At 61.4% G+C, this 12,037-nt stretch overlaps 1 protein-coding gene across 3 annotated transcripts in view; it reads right to left on the bottom strand.

Moving 5' to 3' along the window:
- Positions 1–10,112: 10,112 nt before the first annotated feature.
- The window catches only part of DNAJB6 (DnaJ heat shock protein family (Hsp40) member B6), a 52,158-nt gene continuing 50,233 nt past the window's right edge, over positions 10,113–12,037 (bottom strand). For all 3 annotated transcript variants that reach the window (XM_061415334.1, XM_061415336.1, XM_061415335.1), the window contains exon 10: positions 10,113–11,187. In XM_061415334.1, coding sequence (XP_061271318.1) covers positions 11,105–11,187 — 83 coding nt within the window. In that variant the 3' untranslated portion in view covers positions 10,113–11,104. The remainder of the gene's footprint in view (positions 11,188–12,037) is intronic.

The raw sequence follows: 12,037 nt of genomic DNA, 5'->3' as shown, positions 1-12,037 counted from the left end.
CGAGCACATGCTCACACAACAGAGGATGCGGGCAGATGTCATCGCGATGGGGAAAGGCCACATCACTTCATGAGAGCAAGATGCCACTTAAGTAAGGACAGAGAGCTGGTGAGACGGACACATGCTGCCCTCGTCAGGATGGCAGTTCCACGGGAGCCGGGCATGGTGGCCAGGCGCCGGCTGGGCGGCCGGAAGGGCCCCACCATGCCCTTGGTGAGTGCGTCCCTCCTCAGGGAAAAGCTTTTTAAACCCACCCCAAGGCCAGGACCCGCCCCAAAGCCAGCCGGTGGCCCCTGGGTTCCCAGCCGCAAGCCCAGGGTGCCCAGGGCACTGGGCGCTGGCCACAGCACCTCTCCTGTTCCACCTGCTGGGTACAGAGACCTGGCCAGAGCCAGCCCTGCAGGCGTGCCTTGGGGGCCCTGCCAGGGGCTCTCCTCGCCCGTTCTGGCCCTGACTTTCACGAAGGTAACCAAGGATTTAGGAAGGCTGGAGTGCGCAGGGTTGCGCTAGTCTCCGGGTGGGATGACGGATGGGGGCTGGTTTTCTGTGCACACACGTGTGGCAGAACGTCTGAGCCACAACCGGGACACGTGGAGCTAACGTCTCACTCCTGCACAAGCGGCCTGGTGTGGAGGCTGGTATGACACTTGTGGGTGCCCTCGGGGACCGCTCGGAGAGAACCCAGTCATGGTGGTGACCAGCTCGGGTTAAATCTCTTCTTCCCTCTCACCGGACGCCCCAGCGCACCCCCACAGGGCCCCCCCACCAGGCCCCACCGCGCCCCCACCACAGTCCCCAGCACGCCCCCACCGCGCCCCCACAGCACCCCACCACCACACCCCCCGCAACCCCACCACATCCCCCACCATGCTCACCATGCCCCCACAGCGCCCCCCGCGCCCCACCACGCCCCCACAGCACCCCACCACCACGCCCCACCGCGCCCCCACCACAGTCCCCAGCACGCCCCCACCGCCCCCCACCGCGCCGGGCTGCCCACCCTGTGGTGCCCTCCCCTCCACTCGCCAGGCACCCTGGTGAGCCCCTGGCTGCTCCCAGGATCAAACGCTCTCAGCCGAGCACAGAGAGTCCTCCAGCCCGCTGTCCGCCCAGGTGGCTACCGCGCGGCCGCGCAGCTGGACGCGTCACGCGCCGTGACTGTGTTTCGCCACGTGGCACCTCGGGGCCTGCAGGGGCTGCGAGTGCCTCTCATCCCGGCCACGGTGCCGCGAAAGACGTCGCGGAAAACCCAGGCCTGTGGGTCAGCGAGTCCCGCCGCTTCGTCTCGAGAGGCCCTCCAGGACCGTCCAGCAGGGACCGCGCTTCCCCGCGACGACGGTGCGTCGTCTGCAGAGAGCTTCCCTTGACCGCTCACCCCACGCAGCCACGCGGCTGGATTCCGGTCCCCACTAAGGAGCGCGAGGACTTCAGACAAACCTGGACCCTGCTCCGATTCCAGCCGCTGCCATCGGCTCGGGCCCACCAGACAGGTCTGATCACAAACGCGCCTGCAAGCCGGGGCTTCACCGTCTCCACGGAGCCGCGGGAACGGAGCCCCCCTCCCCGACCAGGAGGGCGTTCGGCAGCAGCCTCCTCCGCGTTTCTCTGCAAAGGCTCCAGGCACCTGCCGCCCGGGACTGTGTGCACCGTCCAGCAAACGCTCTCATCCTGGCTCCGGGCTTTGAGACCAGCGAGGCTTCTCCAGACATTCCCTGCTTAGACCGCCTACCAGTTCCTTCCACCCTGAAAAAGAAGGGTTTCAACAAAAACCACAGAAAAAAGAAAGGAAAAATTGCGAGTGCTCCCCACAGACTCGGTTGTCAGTTTGTTTGCTGTGATCAACATCAACGCATCGAAAGAGAAAATGTTTCTGTGTGATCAAAGCCACATTTAGGAAGGAGACAGGATGCTCAATTCTGGGAGATCTCCGGAGTTACTGGTGCCCACTGTGACAGAGGCGAGGCCGCCGGCACCCAGGCTGCGTCCCCCCACTGGCCGCCCCGGGTCAGCTCGCCTAAGTATGTACGTGTACGCGTTAGTCATCAGTCGTGTCTGACTCTGCGACCCCGTGGACTGTAGCCCGCCAGGCTCCTCTGTCCATGGGATTCTCCAGGCAAGAATGCTGGAGTGGGTAGCCATTCCCTGTATTTACTTCAGCTTTCAGTATTTTCCACATTATCTATCATTCTGAACGCTTCATAAATGGTTTTTAAAATGTGATGAACACCTGGGAGGTGCCACACACACCCTTAACCACACACACACACATACACACACACACCCTTAACCACACACACACACACACACACACCCTTAACCACACACACACACACACACACCCTTAACCACACACACACACACACACACACCCTTAACCACACACACACACACACACACACCCCACACACACACACACACACACACACACACACACACACACACACACACACACACACACACACACAACCACACACACACACACACACACACACCCTTAACCACACACACACACACACACACACACCCTTAACTACACCACATTTTGACTAACGACCACATTTTGATGACTACTCCATCTCTGGTGATGTCTCAGACATGAAATTCCTTGGGGAATTTCCTGGGGCAGCTATAATAACCACTATTTCTATCAAATTTAGAACTTATAGATTGTTAATCCATGTCCCTGAAAGTAGTAATAAAAGTATATATTTCAGAGCAATGACCATTTCATCCCAGGGATCTTATTTTATGAAATGCTTGCTTGCCAAAGACCACAATTTACTTTTTACAGTTTCATTGAATGACTGACATTTGAGACATTCCCTAATTAATTCCAGCTCTTTCTAAGCCGGCTGTGATAAACATAACCTGTGCCAAGATCAGAGCGTCAGTTCTGGCAAGTCCACAGCCGGGATGAAGGGGAGACACACGTGCAGAGACTTTGGTTCTGCCAGGGAACCCACTGTGGGGGCGGAGCCTGGGCTTCTGATTGGACGACAGACATTGCATCAAAGCCTGTAAACCAGAGAGACTGTATATAAGGAAGAGAACTCCAGAGATGTGCAAACAGCCTCTGAACCCGAAACGAAGCTGGCCGCCTGGCTCTAATGACATGTATTTAGCTGGCAGTTAAGACTGTATTTATAGTCTCGCGAGACGGCTGGGACTCACAGAGAAGGACCCGTCAATGAAGCTGAAGATTAGAAAAAAGTAGATTTAAGAGCACAGGGGCGGAGGGAAGATGTTTCCAGCCCACCCTCTATCTCCTCATCTGGAATCTGGACGACAGGGCGCTGTGACTGCCGGCCCCCTCCTGCCAACCCGCTGGGATCAGAAAGGTCTGGTTGGAATCTCAGCAGGGAGGGTGGTGTCAGGAGACTCTCGAGCCTCCAGATGAAGCAAAGCTGCCACCATGATCCAGAAGGCTGCTTGAATCCCATCCTCACTGCCACAAGCTGTGCTTTCAAGGCAGACAGTAAGCCCTCTGCGCGTCAGACTGAAGTTCACAGGGGAGTGTGATGTTTTTAACAACCGATGCCATAAATCAGTCGACTGGCATCGGAACGGAAGCCTAGAGACCTCGCTGGTGGTCCAGGGGTTAAGAATCCGCCTTCCAACGCAGGGTGCTGACCTCGCCCGTGCCGCAGAGCAGTCGAGCCACGCGCTGCAAGAGAAGGCTGAGCACCGCAGCGAAGACCCCGCACAGCCGTCAGCACAAAACTGGAAGCCCATCTCACAGAAGGATGTGTTTCCCTGGATTGACTGGTGACCCCGGAGGGTCTTCTCCATCTGAGTTTGGATCAGGAGGTTGTTTTGAGGACGAGGCCGCGGCAGGCCAGGCAGAGCGCCGCACAGATTTCCCAGTCCTCCCAGGCGTTTACATGGGACTGCGTGGCGTGGTGGGGATGGGGGGGTCCTAGTTAGGACTGGGGCAGCTCAGGCCTGGCCTCTGCCTGTTTCTCCTTTGCTTTATTTCTTCCGCAGCTTGAATTTTTCATCTCGGTGTCAAGAACAGCCTGGCAGGGAGCCAAGGACGGGGCCACCAGGTGTCACCCTCTCTGACGTCACAGTGTCAGGAGCGAGACACGTCATGCGCTGAGGTGACAAGACACACAAAACCAAGGGGTTCGGTGTGAGGATGTTATACCCCACCCTGGAGAAACAGCTAATCATTCGTAAAAGTTCGGATTAATGAAACAGCTGCGTGTTTGCACCAAAGGCTTCAGAAACAGTTCAAGACAGCTTTTGTCAAGGGCAGAGACACATGCCTCCTGTTTGCTCCCAGCCGGTAGGCATGCTGGGGGCCTGGTCACGTGAACAGCCCCGGCAGCCGCGATGACCATGCTCTGCTGCAGGTTTGGGCAGACTCGGCGTTTTCTCCTTGTTGCCCCCTAGTGGGGGACAGGTGTGGGGTGCAGAGGGTCACAGGATTATTTTAGCTACAAGGTGATAGAAATACTAACAACCGATTTTTTTTCCCATTATCCCAGAAAACTAGAAATTACCATTTTTCAGATGTTATTTGAGTAAAAGATGTAGAAATGTTCTTGGCGTGTGAGTGTAGGAAAAAATCTAGGACTTTCGGTAGAGCCAAATTTTACCTTTGGAAGTGATGAGCCCTTTGATGTGTTATTTATAACACGATGAGACTAGATGGTAAGTGTTGAATGAGAAAGCTCCCTGCTCTCCAGTAAAACAATTACATTCCACCAGGGGACAGGAAACCCTGTGGCCCCACTTGGACTCACTTTAGCTTTAACTTCAACATTATTAAAGTCTGATTCACTGCTTTACTCTATGGTGTGTGCCCGTGCTCCTGTCTGTTATATGTGTGCATGTGCACGTGTGCAGGCATGTGTGTGCATGTCTAGGCCTGCACGTGTGCATGTGTGAAGGAGTGTCTGCATGTGTGCACACCTGTGTGTGTGTGCAGGTGTGTGCGCGCATGCCTGTGTGTGCGTGTGTGCATGTCTAGGTATGCATGTGTGTGCGTGCATGTGTGTCTGCGCATGTATTCATACCTGTGTGCATGTGTGTGTGTGTGTGTGTGCAAGTATGCATGTGTGTGGATATCTGTGTGCATGTGTGCGTGTTGTGCAGGTGTGTGTGCATGCGTGTGCAAGTGTGTGCAGCCTCCGCTGGTTGGGGCAGAGGTGGGGGGGGGGGCTCCTGCCAGTCGTTTTCCTTTATGGAGGCGCCCTCTCGTGGCCACAGGAAATATTGCGCCATAGCCGTCTTCTCTGCGATGACCTTGGATAAGGAAAAATTCCCTCTAAGCTACATAGACACATGGGAACTTCCGGGAAATACTTGATGTTTTTTAAGTGGAGATGTTGAAGTGCTATGGCACGGGAACCGCATTCTAAGCTAGGATCTCCCAGATGAGGGCCCTCAGGCAATGGATTGACGGACGATGGACTGACCAGGATGATGGGGCCAGGGTGTGACCCAGGGCATGGCAGCCATAACCCCGCTCCCCCCGGGCTCCCCCCAGTGTCCCCCTCCTCCCTCAGAACACCAGTCACCGCTCTGGGGCTACCCTCACTCACACCGCCAGGCTCTTTGCTGGTTGGACAGTGTCTACAAAGATCGATTTTCCTCACGGTTCGGGGCTGGGACATGGCCCCTTTCCAGGGCCATCGTTGACTCCTGCAGAGGACATGGGGCCTGGGGGCGTGGCGGGCGGGCAGCTGTGGCCCACGGGCAGCAGGATGCTTGTGGCCGGCCTGGCCCTGCGCCCAGGCTGCTCGGCCCGGCAGGCATTCTTGGTGCTGCCCCTCACCCCGAGCCCCGCTCCAGGCTCCTCTCCCATCAGGCGTCCACCAGGCCTGTGTGGTGCTGCCCAAGGGTGGAGACGGTGGGGGAGCAGCCCCTCACGGGCTCCTCAGGGATGAGCACCCAGGAGGAGGGGGCAGAAGCCATGATGTGGCAGGTGACGGGACCTCAAGGCCACCGGAAGACGCAGCGGGTGTTCATGGTGAGAGCGAGTGGGCAGAGGAACCACCCCGTCGCCCCCAGCCCCACCCCGACCTGGCTCCCTCTGTCCAGCTTGGGCCTGAGCTCAGGGGGCAGCTCTGACACGGGGAGGGGCGGGAGCTAGGTGAGGCCGTGGGGCCTGCTTGTCCCACCCGAACAGCCGTGAGCGCGTCCCGACGGCTGCAGCATCGGCCAGCACAGACACGCGCCCCTCTGCTCACAGGCCACAGCCTCCTGCTCCACGTCCTGGGAGGACCCCGGCTAGAAGCACGCCTCCCTGGTCACCCAGAGTGCCCTGGGGCGTCCGGGTATTTGAGACTAAACAGAGAAAGGGACTCCAGTTTTTAGCTGTCACCTTGGGTGTCCTTGGAGGAAGCCAGGGAACAAGCAGTATTCTGAGCACTGATGTTAACACGTCGGAAAACACACAGCGTGCCAGACCTTTGCTGCGCGCTGGACCTCAGGGAAAACCCGCCTCTGCAGAACCAGCTGAAGACGCGGAAGGAGAACACAGCGGACACGTCTCGGCCGGAGGATCTGGCGGGCAGACCGTGTCCTTCTCCACGGCCCCCAGTCCTGGGGGGCACAGAACACAGGCAGGGCCCCAGCGGGCCACCCCCGGGGACGGGCCGCGTTTTGGAGGCCTGGCAGGTGGACGCAGGGTCTCCCCGGGGCCCGCCCTCTCCCGCCTGGGCCCCATCGTGCAGCAAGGAGCCCTCCGCCCAGAACCAGGCCTCTGGGCCAGCGGCACGGCCAGCGTTCCGGCCAGCCCCGGCCCTTCCTCCAGAGCCGGCAGCCCGGCCGGACCCACACATCACGCACCCTTTCCTGGGAACAGAAGATCCATCGCCCTGTCGTCCGGGGCCGCCCGGTCACTGTGTGAACGGCTACTCGGCCAGAGAAAGTCATTTCTGTGCCATAAAACGGAATTCTGCTTCTTCACTAAAAAGGAATGCTGTTGATCAAGTGAAACATAAGAAACCCCGGACATAGAGGCGAAAAGTTGCCTGACGCACTGGGGCCCTGGGGAGCCGCGTCCCCGGGGCTGCTGAGGGAACACAGCCGCGCCGTCAACCCGCCCCCGCTCCAGGCCGCGGTCAGAGCTGCTGGGCCCGGGCATGGGCGGAGTCCGTCCGCTTCTCCTGGGAAAGAAGCCAGCGGTGCTGATGAACAGCTGAGCCATGTTCTGACAAGCATCAGTGGGGGGGGGTCCACCTGAGACCTGGGCGCCCGTCAGCAGCAGGTCCGGGGCTGGCGCCCACCCGCTGACCGGCCCTCGTGACCTCTGCCGAGGGTGGCCTTGAGCCGGGCGGAAACCCCAATCATGAGACGGCACTTCCACACGCGACCCTGACCCCCACCCCAACACGGGGCAGCTCCTGACCACCGTCCTCACCCCGCAGACTCAGCCGTGACCCCTGTGGATGTGGCAGTCAGGGGTGCGGCCAAGTGCCCTGGGCACAGGGAGAGTGAACAGAAAACCTGGGGCATCCCAGCATGGCAGCGGGGTCTGGCCAAGCCGTGGGGGCAGCGGAAGTGGGGGACCTGCTCTGAGGGCCGGCGGCGTGTGGGAGGAGGGCGGCCGGACAGGCCGGGTCAGGACCCCTGATGCCCAGACGGCAGGACAGCCCTGCCAGCTGCCACTTGAGGCCAGAGTGGACCCAGCGCTGCCCCGGGAGGAGGGACGCCCTGCTGCTCAGACGTCAGGACGCAGGCAGCTCGCAGCTCAGCGACAGCGACCCAGGCATCCAGCCCTCCTGGGGTCAATGGATAGGAAGGCATGGTCCCCTGACATGGACACTCCTCACCCCCCAGGATGGGCCTGCTCGGGGCCACGAGCCAGTCGCAGGAGCACAGACCATGTGGGCCTCTCCTCACAGGAGGCCCTGGAGCCCCTGACTCAGAGACAGGAAGGAGGACGGGGCAGGGTCGTGCTGACGGGGACACTTTGGGAAGATGAGAATGTCTGGGAACGGTGGTGTGATGTTTGCCCAACTGTGTGAAGGTGCTGAACGCCCTGAGCTACACAGTGAAAACTGCTTAATACGGTAAATTCACGTTATAAGTGCTGCAAGGGCTGATGCTAAGAAGCTCCAGTACTTCAGCTACCTGATGGGAAGAGCCGACTCATTGGAAAAGACCCTGATGCTGGGAAAGATTGAAGGCGGGAGAAGAAGGGGACGCCAGAGATGAGATGGTTGGATGGCATCACCAACTCGATGGACATGAGTTTGAGGACACTCCGGGAGTTGGTGATGGACAGGGAGGCCTGGCGTGCTGCAGTCCATGGGGTGGCAGAGTCAGACACGACTGAGCGACTGAACATCAGTATTTCACCGGGACTAAAAAAACAAAACTTCAAGCAGCTCAAGGCCCGTGGTCAGCTCCTCTGCAGGCAAGGAGCCGGGCCCCTCAGCCTGACCTCGCAAATGCAGCCATTCATCCATTCACTCATTCAGTTCGTCAAGATACACAGATTGAGCAGCCCCCTGCGAAGCCCTGGGCTGGACGCTGGTGGTCTGGCAGGGTCCCAGGCCAGGCCCCTCTGATTCTGCGGTAGAGGCAGGGCTGTCAGGGTCTCTGGTTGTTGGCCGAGGCCTCTGGCTCCAACACTGCCGGCCCAGTGAGAGGGGCAGGCCAGCGGCTCACGTGCGTCCATTGGTGCAGCCCCGGGGTGGTGGGGCATCAGCTGTCTGGGGGTGCACGGCCTCTGGGCAGGGTCTGTGGGCGGGGGGATGACAGCCCAGACCTCCAGGTGGGACGCGGGCCCCCTGCTCTCGACGGGGTGACAGGCCTGCACGTCTCGGAAGAGTGGGGACCTCAGGCCTGGCTGAGAAGGCAGCAAGGGCACCTGGCTGCCTCACAGGACAGCCCGCACTCCCAGGGGCCTGTCCCCAGGTCCCCCACGGCCAGGCGGGCACAGCAGAGGGCCAGCGGGGGGCCCGCCCGGGGAAGCTCCAAGGGGGCTCTTTAGGGAGGGGGGCGACGTGGGGCAAGGGAAGGACCCGGCCCCCAGCGCGCCCCCAGCCTCTGCTGGCTCGGTGGGGGCCGTCCACTCCTGTCCGCGAGGATGGGAAGGGGGGACACAGTGGGCACTTTTCACGCCCTGAGGGCCCCGCCTGCTCCCCCCACACCTGGGCTGGGAGACCCCCAGGGGTCCTCACCCACTCTGGTCCCAGGCCGTCCTCAGGCCCTCAGAACGACACCCACGGGGGCCGGACACGCTTCAGACTGGGACGTGCCAGGTGGGCCCCCAGGCAGGCAGAGACGTGGTCTGGACCCTGAGTCTGGGGGTCCTAGATCCCCCTGCTGATCTACAAAATAAAACCTCATTCTGGCAAAACATCAGGCATGACTGTTAATGTCACTGGGGCCCACATCTTTAAGGCTCCGGCAGTAGTCTGGAAGTTTCCCCAGGAACGGGTCCTGGTTCCATGCTGCCCCGACAGACGGGACGGGACACAGGGGCCGATGGTGCCTCTCCTGGGAAAGCGCACTGCTTTCAAAACGAACGTTTCCAAGCGTCTGCTGTGGTGAGGTCCTCAGCCCAATACCGGAGAAGGGGTGGTGCCTGGAGGGCCTCCTGGGGCTGGGCCCAGACCCCTCCCGTGGCCCTGCCTCCCCGGGATGGGGGCCCACCAGGCCCAGGACGGACGCCGCCCTCCTCCACCTGGCCCTCCTGGCCTCCGGGCGCCGCCCTGCTCGCTCAGGAGCCGCCCACACATCAGGGCCGCGTGGAGACAGAGGTGGAGGCGCAGCGGCTGGCTGAGGCCTCGCAGATGACCACCCTGTCCTGGGTCCCCACAGCAGGATGCTCGGGGGTGTGGCCCGCTGAGCTGGACGCCAGCCAGAGGCCGTGAGGGGGGCTGGTCCTCACGGGGGCGACTCTGAGCCGTGTCCGCCTCCTACCGCCTGGGATGCAACCGCGGTCCGCCAGGACGGACTCCTACCGCCCGCGCCTTCCCTCACGTCGGCAAGGCCGCTGTCTCACCGTCCCGTGCTCAGTGGGGATGCCTCCCCCTGCGGTCGCACATTTCAGGGTCTAGACCCCAAAACCTCACTGGATCCCTCATGATGATGGAGAAGAGCTGCTCTGTTTAATGACTAGTACTGGGGTTCACAAACGATGCCAAGTGTCAGTCAATAACGCTTACAGTTTATTCAAGTGGGTAGCACTTAAAATCCGTTATGCTTTCATGGTTACATTTTCCACACTAAGCATCAAACACTGTCCACTCTACCCCCCAAGGGCCCCGCACAACCTCCCCCCACGGTCACCCGAAAACCACACACATCACGCTTGCTCCAGGTGCCCACAGTCACGGAGCCACCCCGCACGCCCGGGGCCCCTGGGCAAGGGCCACTGGCCTGTGAAAACCCCGCGGAAGCTTCTCACATAGCCCTCGGTGCCCAGGGGGAGGGCGAGGGGCCGCTGTTGAGGAAGGCTCTGCCAGGGCGGCTGCAAAAAGCTGGGGACCCCTGCCCGAGGCGGGGAGCTCCCCTAAGCTCTAGTTTTCAGCTCAGCGCACGTGCTCAGGACCCAATGAGCCCAGACCCACACTAAGAGCCGGAGGTGGCCCCGCGGGGCAGAAGCTTGTAGACTCCCACCTTCCTGCCAGGAGAACAGCTCCGGGTCCAGGAGGAGATGGGCGAGCTGAGGTGGAACGCGGACTGCTTGCAGAGGACGGGGATGAAAACCGTCAATGTGAGGGCGACTCCAGCCCTCGAGCGGCCAGGTCGCCTGGGGAAGGTCTGGCTCCCTGAAGGTCCGGGAGGGGTCACCCGGGGTCGGAGGTCACCTTCACACAGCCCTGAGCTTAAATGGAGCCTAGATTCACACACGCAGCGGCAGAAGGAGAGGGCGTGTCAGAGCATGCACACGCACCCGGGCCGCGGACGGCCAAGGCGGCAGGACCCCGCGTGTGTGCCGGAGAGCGGGGGGCCGCGGCCGACCGAGGGGACGCGCGGGCGCGGCGGGAGGGGCAGGGGCGGCCGGCGGCTCCGCCCCGGCCCCAGTGCGCCCCCAGTGCTCCCCCCGCGCGCTCCGCCCCCCGCCCCCCGGCCCCAGGGCGCCCCCCACAGGACGCGGGCCGCACGCGCGTGCACACGGCTGCTCCACCGCGGCCGTCTAGAGGGGGCCCTTGGTCGGCTTCTTCTTCTTCGACTCCTCTCTGTGCTTCGGCTTCTTCCTCTTGCCGCCTTCTTTGAATCCTAAGGAGACAGGCGTGTGAGACCCTGCAGGGCGGCAGCGCGTGTCTCTAAACGTCCCCTCCCCGGCTGACGAGACACACCACACGGCAAACTCCGCCTGCTCCGTATCGGAGGCCCAACGGAGACATGAGCTGACTCGATACCTGGCGATGAGCGCCTCTCACACCAGCACCCCGGGTCCCGGAGGCCGAGTGCCTGCCCGCCGCCGGGAGCCCCCCGCCCCACGCCCGGCCCCACACCCCGCCCCGAGGCACCGGGGGCCCCTCTGCAGGCAGAAGCCCAGCGGTGACCACGTCCCGCCTTCCTGCCTGCCCGAGGCTGGGGGGGACGAGGGCCCAATCCGCTCGCCTTCTGGGGTTCTACCTGGAACCAGGCGCCCAGGGCCGCTCTGCACAAACAGCTCAGGGCGTGTGCGCGTCCACATGGACGCAAGGGGTGGGACGCTGAGTTTGGGGGAGAACAGACCACTGTGAAAATCCTGCCCAGAACCAGACCAGCGTCACCGCGGGTCTGTGAGCCGGCACACGTGGGCCCCTAAGCCTGAGGAGGCCACCTAAGCGTCCTTGGGTTTCATATTACGCAGCAGGTGCGGCTCAGAGCGAAACCACTGGGGCCCCAGTCTGTTCACAGGCCCTGCACCCACTCGGGGACCCCTTCTCAGAACCAACACCCGGTGGGCGGGCCCACTCGGGGACCCCCTTCTCAGAACCAACAGCCAGTGGGCGGGCCCGCAACGCCCGGGCCAGGTCTGGGAAGGTAAAGGACCGGTGCTGTTCTTAACTCAGGAGTTTCTGTTTCATGCTGAATAATGTCAATTCTCGTTTCTAACAGCTCCATGTTCTGGACAGAC

Source organism: Bos javanicus, chromosome 4 (genome assembly GCF_032452875.1).
Source record: "Bos javanicus breed banteng chromosome 4, ARS-OSU_banteng_1.0, whole genome shotgun sequence".
NCBI lineage: Eukaryota > Metazoa > Chordata > Mammalia > Artiodactyla > Bovidae > Bos > Bos javanicus.
Note: the sequence above shows the minus strand (reverse complement) of the source record. Positions and strands in the feature narration are given on the sequence as shown.